This window comes from Camelina sativa, chromosome 14 (genome assembly GCF_000633955.1).
Source record: "Camelina sativa cultivar DH55 chromosome 14, Cs, whole genome shotgun sequence".
Classification (NCBI taxonomy): Eukaryota; Viridiplantae; Streptophyta; class Magnoliopsida; order Brassicales; family Brassicaceae; genus Camelina; species Camelina sativa.
Window position 1 is genome coordinate 28,190,331 of NC_025698.1, and position 14,866 is coordinate 28,205,196.

A 14,866-nucleotide genomic window follows, 5' to 3' on the forward strand; every position below is an offset into this window, starting at 1 on the left:
TGGGACAGAATAATCAAAACAGAGTATAGAACAGATCAACAAAACCAGAATATCTTGATCTTTTTTATTTTAGTTACAAAACAAAAATCCTTCGTAATACGTTTGATTTTTTCCACAGTGCACTCATATCACAAATATATATAGATAGTTTTTTTTTAACATCTATATATAGTTTTATTTATGAAAAGGAAATTATGAATATTTTTTCTTCAAAACATACTTTAATAAATGTGAAAATATACCAGTTTGACACAAATTTGGCAATTAATTGCTAGATTAACACTCCAATTTATCCAATAACTAGAATGACACAATTTTTAGGTAAAATGACTAAAAACCCAGATTTTTTTTAGCTTTTTTTTAAAAACGAAAATACAATATAGCATTTAATATTTTGATTTAAAAATATGATTAATGAAAAATATAAAATGATTAAAAAATAGACTAAAACCCCAGAAAATATGTTATTTTATTTTATTTTTTTTTTAAAACGAAAATACAATAGCATTTAATATTAGCATTTAATATTTTGATTTAAAAATATGATTAATGAAAAATATAAAATGATTAAAAAATAGACTAAAAACCTAAAAAATTTGTTATTTTTTTTTTAAAACGAAAATACAATATAGCATTTAATATTTTGATTTAAAAAATATGATTATGAAAAAAACAAAATGATTAAAAAATATGATGTTTATTGTTTTAATATAATTTTTAAAAATAAAGTATGATTTAAAATATAATGTATAAAAATAATATTCAAAAAATTGTTCATAAAAATATGATGTATAAAGATATGATTTAAAAATATGAAATTTAAGATATATAGTTTAAATAAGTTTTATTTAAAATATAATATATGAAATTATAACTAAAAAAATAATGTATATTAAAAGTATTAAAATAATATATATGAAAATATATATAATATAAAATATGATTTTAAAATATGATGTTAATTTTTAAATATGATTTAGGAAAATTAAAATGTATAAAATATGCTTTAAATATATGAGTTTAAAAATATGATTCATAATATGATATATAAAAAATATAATTAATAAAAATATGACTGAAAAAATATAACTTAAAAAAAATCTGTTGTCACTATATTTACATTTTTACATCTAATAAATCTGTTATCAAACACAAGATTTTTGGAAGCAAATAAAAAACTGTCATAGCGTAAAAAACCTGCCATAACATATGGTATTCACATAGGTCATTTTAGCAATTTTTAAAAAATATTATAAATCTGTTATCAAACGACAGATTTTTAGTTAAATAAAAATATTTGTCGTAACATAAAACAAATCTGTTATCACTAGAGGTCAACCTAGTAATTATTTTTCTGTAGGAAAATCTGTCATGTTACGACAGACTTTTGATCAAGAAAATAAATCTGAAATAACTGTGGAAAATAAATCTGCCAGACATTTTACAAATCTGTCATATATTGTGAAAATCTGTGATGTCTTTATAAATAAGTTTGTCGTGAAAAATAAATCTGTCATTAATTATAAATCTGTTATAACTGTAGTTAAAAAAATCTATCGTCCAAAATAAGTCTGTCACGAAAAATCTGTCATACAAAAATAAATCGGTTGTGCAAAAACAAATCTGTCATACACAAATAAATCTGTCACAACTAGTCTAGCAAACTTTTGAAAATATTTAGGTTTTTTTAAAAAAATTCTGGGAAGGTAAATTTGACTTTATTTTTTTTCCTAATAAAGCAAAAAAAGGTATTTTAGGCAAAAAAATAACACATCTAACCCTTACATTTTATGAGTTAGTTTAGTAATTAAGCTCTTAATTTGGGTCAATCTAGTTTTTCTCCCAAATAATTCACAAATAATTTTTTTTTAAAGGAAACAAGATAGCATTCCATGAAATTACATCAAAGATATTCACAAATTATCTGGCTCCAGGGGCAAACTCTGAAGCAGAAGAGAGACTATAGTCAATAGAAGCCATAGAGTACATTTCTTCACTACCTTGTCTCCTTGCATTTTCAAATGCCACACACTCGTTTAGCTCCATCACAACGTGTGCCATTGTTGGTCTCCGGTTCGAAGACGGGTTCACACAAGCCAGAGCCAGCTCCACAACCTTCCACGCACCGTTTGTATCAAAGTCACCCATCATTTTCGGGTCAACGATGCTCTTGATGTCTCCTTTCGTGAGCATGAACCCAACCCATTCGTTGATGTGAGGTCTTTCTCGCATTTTATTTATCACAGGCTGGTTTGTGACTATCTCTAATAGCACTACACCGAAGCTGTATACGTCACTCTTCTCGCTTAGCCAATTTGTTTTGTACTACCTGAAAGGTGATCAAAGGAATATGAGAATTCATATTCTTATTTGGCCACAACAGCACAACTTTGGAGTTTCATTGTTCTACTCACTCAGGGTCTAGGTAACCAGGTGTTCCTGCAACCACTGTCGAGACATGACACTCGCCATCAATTGGAAAAGATCTCGATAGCCCAAAGTCGGCTAGTTTTGCTCCACACCGTTCATTCAATAAGATATTTGTAGTTTTAACATCTCTATGGACCATAGGAGGCCTACATCCATTGTGTAGATACTCCAGTCCTGTTACAAATGATTTTTTATATTTGTCAATTTTGCGTTTAGAGACATCATAAACAACATAATATAAAGAAACAGTATTTTCTTGTCATGAATCAGACAAAGGTAAGAAAATAAGTAATTATTGTGTTCACCTTGTGCAGCCTCCACAGCAATTTGCATCCTGTTTTCCCATGTAAGGACATTGCCGCCACGTTTTCCTATACCAAGTTTTAAATGTTTTTAGATGGACTGGACTAAAACACGATTTCTAAAACAGGGGTTTTACCTGACATATTCTCCCTCAAGTCTCCGTTTGCCATGTATTCGTAAATCAAAGCCAAGTTATCTCCATCATCACAGTACCCCACAAGTCCCACCAAATGCCTATGGTGAACTCTTAAAAGAAGTTCAACCTAAGAAAGATAACAAATTGACCATCCATGATTAAGGTAACAGATCATTAAACTGGACTAACCGATCCATTTCTTGTTAAAGTACCTCTGCTTTGAACTCTTTATAACCTTGAGCTGATGAATGAGAGAGCATTTTCACAGCTACTTGAGCATCATCCAAGTTTCCATGATACACTGTTCCAAAGCCTCCTTTACCAAGAACTCTCTCAAAGTTATTAGTCATCTTCAGTACCTCTGGATACGTGATCTTACGTTCCTTTGTCATGATTGATGGATTAGATGATCTTGTCTCACTTTTAACTATACCAGAAGCGACTGATGGAGGTCCAGGAGCTGTAAAACACACCAAAATATTTGAAATGAATAGAGAAAAAAAACCAGAAAAGTTTTCATTATCCATCAATGGGCTGGTGGTGATTCATATATACCTTTAGTTATTTTTGCATTTTTCCTTTTAATGACTAAATATATGACAAAGATAACTAAAAGAGCGAACACGCCGGCCACGGAAGCTGCGATAGCAACCACTGGAACCTTTTTACTCTCTTTTTTCGTATTCAGATTCTGGTTGTCACCCAAACTGTGGTCAGTAGAAATGATGGGAAACCGGACAAAAAGAGAGTAGAAGATTAGATAAATTTAGTGTGCACACTACATAACAGAAATGTTGAAGGGTGTATGATCATCTTACATTAGTGTTAATGAGTTACTGTTTACCCTTTCTTGAAGAGAGTCTGGAACTGCTGTGAGATTAAGCCTCGGGTTCCCGCTTAAGTTTCTGTGAATGAAAATGACTGATTCTTTTTAAGCAGAACAAAAACAGAAAGCTAGAGTGTTGTGAAAGAAAAAGCTCACATGAGTTTCAACAACTTCATATCAGCAAAAAATGCTGGAATCTCTCCTGATAAATCGTTGTTTGATAAATCTCTGTCCATTAAACAGAGAAAAGCAAAGTTTTTTTGCAGAGTTTAGTACATACTCCTATAGCAATAAAGCATACTAAGTTTTATTGATGTTATAATTTGGATGCTTACAGTACTGTCAACTGTGTCAGCTTGGATATGTCTGATGTTATGGAACCCGTCAACTCGCTCGCATTCAAGTTCCTAATGTTTGTGAAACCACAAAAAGAAAAAAAAAAGTATTTCCATAATGGTTAGAATATGTGAAAGCACCAAAACCAGAGAACCTTGTGATGAAGAATTAATACAGAACATACAAGGATATGATCCGTGATGCCTCGGAGTCCGGATAACTGCAGTTTACACCTTCCCACAGATAGATCTGAGGAGCACATGGATCTCCTTGCCAGCTTATCTTTTTGCTCAAACCATATGTTTCCTTGATGTTCATCATAGCAGTAACTGATCATCACATTCAAAACTCATCTCAGAAACTAAATAAAAGTTTAAAAAGACAAGAATGGCATAAGAACACGTACTTACCTTCATCTTTGTTTGTCTCTAGCTGTAAAAGGTCTACAACTGTATAAATCTCGAGGGCGTTGAGAAGAGGAGGAAGAGTGGAGTTACCAGTCATTGCGAAAGTGAAATTAAATATCCCATTTGAAGAACTCACAGCCTTTGGATTGGAGAATATCGAAATGCTGAGTTTGGAAGGTCTCAAGTAGCTGTACCAACGTATGCCTTCGTTGTAAGTAATGTTGAATTCTCTAATGTCACTAGCTTTTAGATTCTGAACTTCGGCGAAGTGCATGTATATATATGACTGTGCAGTTATGTCATCAAGCTCCCACCATAAGTGCCATGGTTGACTAGCATTTTTAGGGACAGCAGCAGTCTTCATCACGGATTGAGGTACATCGTAGATGTTACTTGTATCGACCGGTAGGTCTGTACTTATCGAGACGGTTTCGTTATCTGTGTATGAATCCCATACTCGGTCATGCATGTCCTCATCATACCTGAAGAGATGGTCCTTTTAGTTAACTTAAAGAACAACAAGTAGACAATTTTATTGTTGCCTAAAAATATGATTACCTGATGAAAGTTGAAGAAGTGGATGGAAAGTATACTCTGGCGAACAACGTCAATGATCCGCTTTGCGTGGCATAAGTTTCATTGTTCAATGGACGAAACTCCAGCGACGAAATGAATGGTGTCGTCGGTCCAGTTTTAACAAGACATACTTGAAGACTATTTTGTGGCACGACATGGATTATCTCATGCATAGAAGTATTTGTAACTCCTCGTATTTTAACCGAAGACCATTTATTAGGACCGATATGAAGATCAAAGCTTGGCAATTGATTCAGACCGTCGTAGTTCCCATAGACAAAGGTTCCTCTGATCAAATATTTGCGGCTTGCCGTGAGGTTGACGTTGTAACAGTTTCTTTGACCTAGAGGGAAGCTTCTCAATGCCCAAACTTGTTGCTGAAAGAGAGTCTTGTATGCATCATTGATCTTTCCAACCAATCCACTGTCGATGTAATCCGCGTCTGATTTGTATGTAATATTCGTGGACTTCTCCACATAAGTAGTTTCCTTAGGAACCAACCCACAATCCAAGCTGATGAATCCTGTTCATGATCAACACCAAGAAATATAAATCATCAAGAGAAAACACTTTTCATGTTTTAATTATGTGCAAAACACTTTTCATAGTAATCCATAAACATCGTCATATTCACAAGAACCTGCTTGATTTTGAGCTTCGACTGATCTCAAGACGGTAAAAGCTATGATCAAAAGAAGCAGAAGCCAATGAAGAGACTTCATATTTTTGGGTAGGTGGTCTGATTCAGAGGCTATTATTATTCATTGTTCATTCCTGTTAATGGGCAAAAAGGCTGAAGATAACATAATATTCAATTCATGCTAAAAGTTTTTTTAAGATTAGATTATTCAGGTGAATATAAGTATATAACAATACCCTTACATGCCTACGACATTCTTTCAGGTCTCAGGCGTGGGAAGGTTCAAATTATATTTACTAAGATTAAATGAAATGTGAAATCAAATATATAAAAAGATACGAAAAATCAAACAAAATAATATTGCAAATTTAAAAATAACAAAGGGAGAACAAGTAAAACGAGCCACTTGCTGACTTGCAGTTGGAGAGAGTCTTCTACTTATGTTTTCGTTTAGCCAAAATCAATACACAAATGACAAGAGTTAGTAGTGGTCGGAAAATCTCTTATATGCCCTTCAGAGACTAGATCACCAAACCGTTGAGGCGTTGACTAAGTTAACTCAAAGTAAGGCGTTGTAATTTCCAGATATGAGACGTGCATTAAACTGCAACCATAGAATGATTTTACGCACTCGATGACGTTTACTTTTGTATGGCATTGGTTGATATGTCGTCGTCTCTTTGTGTCATTTTGGTTCTGGATGGTATCGATGGATGAATTCGTATTTTGAAACTGCATTCTCAAAAGTCAACGATCATAAGGCTTTGTAGTGTCTCTTGTAAGTTGTATTATAAGACATGTACAACTAAATGTATGGACAAATCAGTACAACCTCCAATGATATTAGTTAGACGTTGACTTCTAATTTGTAGGGATCCGAAAAATGAGCCTTCACTAGTTGTGTAGTCGATGAATTCAATACTTCATTTTTAAATAAAAATTCTTAAACAAATATATATGTCCAGAAAGAAATACTTTTTAAAGAATATTTACCGAAAATGGAGCACACAAACCAAACAAAATCGAATGATAGAAACATAGAGTTATAGAGGTAAGTAGGTTAGATGATTGCTCGAGTAATTATCCGATATATTTATCCGTGAGATAATATATATGGGGTCGAATCCACAAGAACCAATGGTATACTAAAGATTTATGAGACTTGTAAATAGCTAAATTAAAGAGAACGAAATATAGTTTGTTTGGTTTCAGGTTTGTAAATAAAAATGTGATATATCATGATTTTTGCGGTTTTTAACTATGGTATAAGTGTATTTTGGGGTCTTTTAATTTGTTTTATAGGATATTTTGAGTTTTTACAGGTTTTCTAGGATTTTGACACAGAATGAGCAAAGTAGAACAATTTGGATCATTTTGGAGCATTTAACCGGAGAAAATCAACTTGGAGCCAATCAAGAGTGATGGTGTCGATCGTCATCACCCTTGGTGTCGGTCGACACCCCATTTTAGCCGACAAAAGAGCCAAGTTTTAGAAGTTTTACAAAATTACTCGAAGTTTTTCATAATTGCAAGTTTAGTCTCTAACATGTTTTAGGACATATAAATAGTGTTTTTAGGTCTTTTTTTTTTGGTCAAAAGTGTTTTTAGGTCTTAAAACCTAAGTTTTATTCTGCATCTTTTTACTGTTTGAGAGATATTGAGAGCTTTTTGGGAGAGAGATCTAAACTCCTTTGTAGAGAGAAGAATTTCTAAACTCTCTTCTTACTTTTTAATATCTATTGCTTATTATTCAGAAAATATGATTTGTTATTCATTGAATATGTCTGACTAGTTTGCTTGTTAGGTTCAGGATTTTTTCATAGGGTTTTTTAATGGTTTATTAAATCTGTTTTTTAGGATTCATTATCATTCTAGATCTTCATCATAAGTTGTTTTTCATATTAATTCTTGATTGGCCATCTAGAATTAATAACCTAGGGAAATAAATTGATATGAGAGTATAATTAATTTTCCTGATAAAACCTTTGATGAGCAAAATTACTTCTTGCAAAGAGATATGGATTAGTGATTTTGTGAACAAATCTAAACTTGTTTTTAAAGCTGGTTTTAAACTTGAATATTTTGCAAAGAGATTTGGATTTTCGGGTTTTAAACGTAGATAATATTTGCAGTGAGAACTATTTATTTTACAAAAGAGTTTAGAGTTCTAGATTTGATTATTGATTGCTTGAATCCTATTAATTTGATATTCCATAATTTCCTTAAAAATACCCTAGACCTAGCTTTTTGACCCTTGAATTTTCACAGCTTTTATTTCATATTTTGCATTGCTTTTCTTAATTTAAATCAACTTGTTTAGCGTAATAACAAAACTCTATAATATATTGTTTAGTCTTGAGTTTTTGTGAAATTCGACCCCTAAGTACTACAGTGATCTCTTAATTTGAGAGAGTAGCTCTAGGGTTTAGGGTTTAATTTGAGCATATCAAAATGCAAAGAAAATAAACGATTAACTTATAAAATTAAAACTAGATTAAGACATGTGCTAGAGCATGGGTTGAAATTTATTTTATTTATATTGTAGTTTTTATATTAAATATGATTTATTTGATTGTTTTTAAAAGTTTTTTTGGATAAAACATTATGCAATAAAATCATATGCTAAATATGATTGCTTGAAAAAGACACTTATTTTGTAAATTTTATATTGTTAATGATTCTAGATAAGTACATGTGCTATAACACTGGTTAAATTTTATTTTATACAAAATTTTGTATATTTTCTATTTTAAAATAAAATTTTAATATGTTGTATTAGGTTATATATGTGAAGTTATTTTAACAATGTATATTCTACATCATGATTTGAATGTCATTATAAGACATAATTTTGTAAATTTGAATTTAAATATTCAAATTTTGACCCGTTACTCAATAAAAAATTTAATTTAATATATATTATTTCTAAATAATTACTAAAGCTTGAACATTTTATAGATTGAACAATTTATATTTGTTTCTAAAAAATCAACTTATGGTATATCGAGAAATAAAACTATTTTTAATTATAATAAATAATATGATAATTTATTTGTTTCACAAAATAGACTCATATATAAAAATGAGAGGTGAAGTATAATGATAATTAATAAATTAATATATTAAGTTAGATATCAAAAGATTTTATTTGATGAATAATTTAATAAAGGAAATTAATATGGTAAGTTAGATGATATGATTATTTAGAATATTCTCTTAAATTTTTTTTGGTATAACCTATTTGTAACCAATAAATCTACCATTAATGTATAACCTATTTGTAACAAACTTATTAAAATTATATAGTCTACAAAACAATGTTGTGTACTTCTGTTTTATTATAAAGGGGATATTGGGTCATAGGATATTTCAGAGATCAATGATTAGTAAGCAAGTGAAATAAGGAATTCAATAGATAAGAACCGTTCTAGAATATGAACACAATAATAGACTAACCAACCATCTTCAAGGTATTAGAAACTAAACTTGACTATTAGTTTGCTAAACTTACATTTGCAACCTCCTAGCCAAATTTGCATTACCAAACAAGTTTATTAAGTTCACAATGCATTCTAGCATCAACTTTCGTAGACTAGACATACATTGGTCAATTCACATTCGTTTAGGCATTTATCGAACATTTTTGATGTATAGAAAAACCTAGAATCTTGACAAGGTGATCAGTCCTATTCTTGCATTAAGAACATGCATATCAAAGAACCTAAGGATTAAAAACTCCAAACAACAATCAAAATATCAATTCATTTAATCTCCTAATTAGAATCCTAAAACCCAACTGTGAGTTACTCACACATATTGAATTGAACAATACAAAGAGTCGAAGAAGACATAATAGATTACTGAATAAACAAGAAAATGGTTTAGAAATCTTCTCCAAATTGTTAAGAAGGATGACTGAATCCATAATCTCCAGAAATGACTTACAAAGGTTTCAAGGTGTAGAAAATTCAGAAAATAGAAGTGTCCTGTTAATTCGGTCTTTGAGGTATTTCTACCCCTTATTAAAATAAAATAAAAATGAAAATAGGAAAAAATCAGAAAAATAAATAAGTTTCTGGATCGTAGACATAACTTCACCAGACTTCTCCATGCTTCAGCAAACTTGTTTTCAGACTTCACCACACTTCTTCAGACTTCAGCAGACTTGTGTACAGACTTCAGCAAACTTCTCCAGACTTGTCTACAGACTTCACCAGACTTCACTAGACTTCAGCAGACTTGTCTATAGATTTTACCAGACTTCTCCAGACTTTTCTACAGACTTCTGATTCAGTTCAACTTGGAGATGTCCAAATGTTCCTTCCTGCTTCTTTACTCCGTTCAGCTCAAATCCAACAAAAAGACTCCAAATCCAGCACATCGTCTTCACACCTAATCACAAAAAGACCAAAAAAACACAAAAAACAGACAAATATGCGACAAATGACTCAAAACGAATATTAAATGAAGGACAAAAGACACCAAGAACACAACATCATTACAAAAAAGTACGAAAGAGAGAAAAATTAGTCTCTCAAATGAGAGATTTTGAAAACCTCTCTAAAATTTATTTTACACATGTAACTGTATAATTATATTGGTTTTTAATTTTATCTATAACTTAATTTTAAAATAAAAATAAAATTTTATTAAAAGAATATATTTGAGAGACTAAAATGAGTTCTCCCCGCTACAAATACTCTTACATTCATTTTGGTATGTGTCAAGGTGCGGAATGTTTAAACCTTTATATGTCTCGAGGCCGTTCATAAGTAAGGATAGTTGAGTTACCTATAAAGAAGCACTCATAGAAAACTTAGTTTTATACAAAGGAATAGAATGTTCATTGTTTCTTTAACACATACATTGGGAAATTCACAATGGAAAAAGAACAGGAAACAGGATAGCTTTCCATGAAATCATATCAAAAATATTCTCAAGCGCTGCATCATCAAATCATCTGGCTCGAGGGGAAAACTCAGAAGCGGAAGTGTGACTAAAGTCAACAGAGTGTCCTGTGTACATTTCCTCACCACCTTGCCGCCTTGCATTTTCTAAGGCCACACATTCGTTTAGCTCCATCACAACGTGTGCCATTGTTGGTCTCCGTTTCGAAGACGGATTCACACATGCCATAGCCAGCTCTACAATCTTCCATGCACCATTTGTGTCATAGTCCCCCATCAGTTTTGGGTCAACGATGCTCTTGATGTCTCCTTTAGTGAGCATGAACCCAACCCATTCACTGATATGAGGTCTCTCTCGGGTTTTATCTATCACAGGTTGGTTTGTGACTATCTCTAATAGCACTACGCCAAAGCTGTATACGTCACTCTTCTCGCTTAGCCAGTTTGTTTTATAATACCTAATAGAGTGTGGAAGTATTATGCTAACATTCTTGATTACTCTTTTGAGCTACACAACCAAAATAAGCGATTATAATTGATTGATTCACTCACTCAGGGTCTAATGTAACCAGGTGTGCCCGCAACCACAGTTGAGACTTGACATTCGCCATCGATTGGAAAAGATCTAGAGAGCCCAAAGTCGGCTAGCTTTGCTCCAGAATGCTCATTCAATAATATATTGGTACTTTTAACATCTCTATGGACCATAAGAGGCCTACATCCATTGTGAAGATACTCCAATCCTGTTAAAAATTGTTGTTGGTTTGTAACAATTAATTATTCTATCATACAACCAAACACAGATTGTTGTTCAATGAAGAGAAAACAAGTCAAGACTATGTTCACCTTGTGCTGCCTCTACAGCTATTTGCATCCTATTTCCCCAGGTTAGGACATGTCCACCGCGTTTTCCTGTATCAAATGTTTTTGAGAGTTGGATTCTACTAAATTAAAGTCTCTTACTTAAAGTCTTACCTAACATATTCTCCCTTAGGTCTCCATTAGCCATATATTCATAGATCAGAGCCAAGTTATCACCATCATCACAGTAACCCACAAGTCCCACCAAATATCTATGGTGAACTCTTAAAAGAAGCTCCACCTAAGAAAGATAGCGAAATGACCATTTCATAATCGAGAACTTAATGCAAAAAAAAAAAAAAAAAACATAGGACCAACCCATCCATTTATAGATAAAGTACCTCTGCTTTAAACTCTTTATAACCTTGAGCTGATGAATGAGAGAGAATTTTGACAGCTACTTGAGCATCATCCAAGTTGCCATGATACACTGTTCCAAAGCCTCCTTTACCAAGAACTCTCTGGAAGTTATTAGTCATCTTCAGTACCTCAGGGTATGTGATCCTGCGTTCCTTTGTTACGATTGATGGATTGAATGATGGTGTCTCATTATTAACTATAACGGTAGGGACTGATGTTGGTCCTGGAGCTGTAAAATCGCACAAATGTGTAAAATGAATACAGAAAACTTTTCATAAAGAGACTTTTATAGTATTGATTAGACACGGTGGTTATTGATACCCTTAGCATGTTTCTCTTTTTTCCTTCTAAGGACGAGAAAGACGGCCAATATAACTAGCAGAGCGAACACGCCAGCCACTGAAGCTACGATAGCAACCATTGTAACCTTTTTACTCTTGCCATTGAGGGTTACAGTTTGACTCAAACTGTAACCATTGAAAGTGATGGGAAACCGGAAGAAAATGAAGATATGAAATTTATCGTAGAATTACATGCAAAGTATCTTGACAGGAATTGAAGTTTAATATATTTTCCGTTATTCGAAAAATTATGAGATTAATTTAAAGGGAAATATAAACATCTTACATTAGTGTTAAAGATTTGCTATTTATTCTTTGTTGAAGAGAGTCTGGAATTGTGCTATCGAGACCTAGATTTCCACTTAAGTTTCTGCAAATGAAAAATTTGAAGCGTTCAGAACAGAAGACAAACAAATAAAAGCAAAGGGCGTTGATAAGAAAAAGCTCACATGAGTTTCAACAACTTCATATCAGCAAAAAACGCTGGAATCTCTCCTGATAAATCGTTTTTTGATAAATCTCTGTCCATTGAGGGAGAAAGAAAAAGTTTGTACAGAGAAATAAATTAAAGCATTTCGAATAATATTAACCTTATCGGTGTGACACTTACAGCTCGATCAACTGTGTTAGCTTGGATATTTCAGGTGTGATGGAACCGATTAACTTATTCTCTGCCAAGTTCCTATAATGTAATGTTTTCAAACAGTAAAGTATCCATAAAAGTTAGAAACTCTGAAACCTTGAAATAGAAATAACCATGAGATGAATGAAGAATACAGAACATACAAGGATATGATCTGTGATTCCTCGGTGTCCGGATAACTGCAGTTTACACCTTCCCACCGATAAATTTGAGGAGCACATGGATCTCCTTGCCAACTTATCTTTTTGCTCAAACCATATGTTTCCTTGATGTTCATCATAGCAGTAACTGATCAATCACCATTTCAAAAACCAGACAGTTAAAAGGACAGAAAATTATGGTAAAAGAAATGGGTTTACGAACATGCTTAATTTACCTTCATCTTGATCTGTTTCCAGTTCTAGAAGCTCTAAGGCTTTATAAATCTCCATACCATTGAGTTACCGTTCATAGTGAAAGTGAAACTGAAATTCCCATCCGGAGAACTCAAAGCTGTTTGACTGAATAAAGTTGTTATCTCCAGTTTTTCAGGCCTAAAATAGGAGTACACATTCTTGCCACCACTATAAGTAATGTTGAATTCTCTGATCTCACCATCCTTCAGAGTCTGGATTTCAGCAAAATGCATGTATACATATGATTGTGAAGTGATGTTGCCAAGAGTCCAACCAAAGGTCAGAGGCTGACTAGCATTTGCAGGTACAGAGGCAGTCTTTGCCACAGCTTGTGGCACATCATAGAGGTTACCTGTATCGACCAAAAGGTCTGTGCTTATCGACATTGTTTCGTTATCTAAGTGTCGAATCCAGATTCGATCATGGAAATCCTCATCATACCTAAAAACACAGGAGGAAAAGCCACAGGACTCAAATTTGTTAAAACCATAAAACAAAACAAGAGAGGCCCCTTCGTAAGATGCATCCATATTTAGCCGTTAGATGTTCGTTTGTAGCTTTTTCCATGTGGATGTTGCATTTGGATACAACTTTTGCATCCTAATTAGATATCCACTGTATATAAGCAAACGCACATGCAAGGCTAAAATACAATTAAAAATCCTTCTTTACCTTATGAATACCGGAGTGGGTGCAATGAAAGCTCTTCCAAGTGCGATCAACGATCCACTTTGCGTGACGTAAGTATTATTGTTCAATGGACGAAGTTCCAGCGACGATATAAACGGTGTCGATTTACCTGTCTTAACAAGACAAACTTGAAGACGGTCTTGTCGTAAGACATGGATCATCTCCTGGATGGTACCGTTTCCTTTTCCATCCAGTTTAATTGTTAGGACCAATGTGAATATCAAAGTTGGGGATTTGATTTAGACCGTCGTAATTCCCATACATGAAGGTTCCTCTGATCAGGTATTTGCTCTTAGCTGTAAGGTTGAAGTCGTAACAGTTTCTTTTACCGTCAGGGAAGCTTCTTAAGGTCCAAGCCCGTTGCTGAAGCAACGGTTTATACTCATCCCTGATCCTCCCCACCAATCCACTATCGATATAGTTTGCATCTGATTTGTACGTTATATTTGTCGTCTGCTCCGTAAAAGTTGTGCTTTTAGGGACTAACCCACAAGCCAAACTGATAAATTCTGTTCATGCGTGATCAACACCATAAATAACATTATTAAAGAAAAATCCAAAGGGTTCCCTAATCTAAATAGGAATCAAATAAGCAAATAGTAAGAACCTGACTGATCTTGAGCTTGAACTGATTCAAAAATGCCATTAGCTGTGATCAAGAAGAGCAAAAACCCATAAATAGACTTCATGTTTAATTTTGTTTTTTGGTTTGGAAGTGAATGCTATGATTTAGAGGAGGTTATGATTCATCTTAATTTCATTGTTCTTGATTGGCAAATATTGAGATACACATTATATTGGTCAATTGATTTGGCTCTCAATAGGTTGTAAAGCTTTGTGCTAAGTCTTCATTCTTCAGTATTAGATTATTTTATTTAGGTGGTTATTACAGTAAACGTTACGTGTCTACGACATTCTTTCTGTTTTCAGGCGTTGGAGTGCCCAAATCGTATTATATTGGGTAGGAAGTTAAAAAAATGAAATCTAGCTAGTATTTTTTTTTTTTTTTTTTTTT

The 14,866-nt window shown here is 32.9% G+C and overlaps 1 protein-coding gene and 1 pseudogene across 2 annotated transcripts; both read right to left on the minus strand.

Annotated features, from left to right (window-relative positions):
- LOC104742700 (probable LRR receptor-like serine/threonine-protein kinase At1g51860) lies at nucleotides 1,830-5,903 on the minus strand. Of its 2 annotated transcripts, XM_010463727.1 has the most exons (13): nucleotides 5,655-5,903; nucleotides 4,997-5,537; nucleotides 4,442-4,920; nucleotides 4,216-4,360; nucleotides 4,031-4,102; nucleotides 3,852-3,923; nucleotides 3,688-3,774; nucleotides 3,425-3,576; nucleotides 3,082-3,329; nucleotides 2,870-2,996; nucleotides 2,736-2,801; nucleotides 2,415-2,604; nucleotides 1,830-2,329 (listed from the first exon to the last, which is right to left on the minus strand). In XM_010463727.1, exons 1-13 carry the CDS (start codon nucleotides 5,734-5,736, stop codon nucleotides 2,326-2,328), a joined length of 2,265 nt encoding a protein of 754 aa, XP_010462029.1. In that variant the 5' UTR covers nucleotides 5,737-5,903; the 3' UTR covers nucleotides 1,830-2,325. The 2 variants fall into 2 exon arrangements, with proteins under 2 accessions (XP_010462029.1, XP_019091376.1); XM_019235831.1 differs by lacking the exon at nucleotides 1,830-2,329 and having other exon boundaries at nucleotides 2,411-2,604.
- Nucleotides 10,611-14,540, minus strand: LOC104744073 (annotated as a pseudogene).

What these genes read in the sequence shown, in the direction of transcription:
- LOC104742700 (XM_010463727.1), bottom strand. Translation starts at nt 5,736, where the DNA reads ATGAAGTCTCTTCATTGGCTTCTGCTTCTTTTGATCATAGCTTTTACC. An exon ending in AGTAACTCATTAACACTAAT is followed by an intron (nt 3,577 to 3,687) that starts GTAAGATGATCA and finishes TACTGACCACAG; the next exon opens with TTTGGGTGACAACCAGAATC. An exon ending in ATAAAGAGTTCAAAGCAGAG is followed by an intron (nt 2,997 to 3,081) that starts GTACTTTAACAA and finishes TATCTTTCTTAG; the next exon opens with GTTGAACTTCTTTTAAGAGT.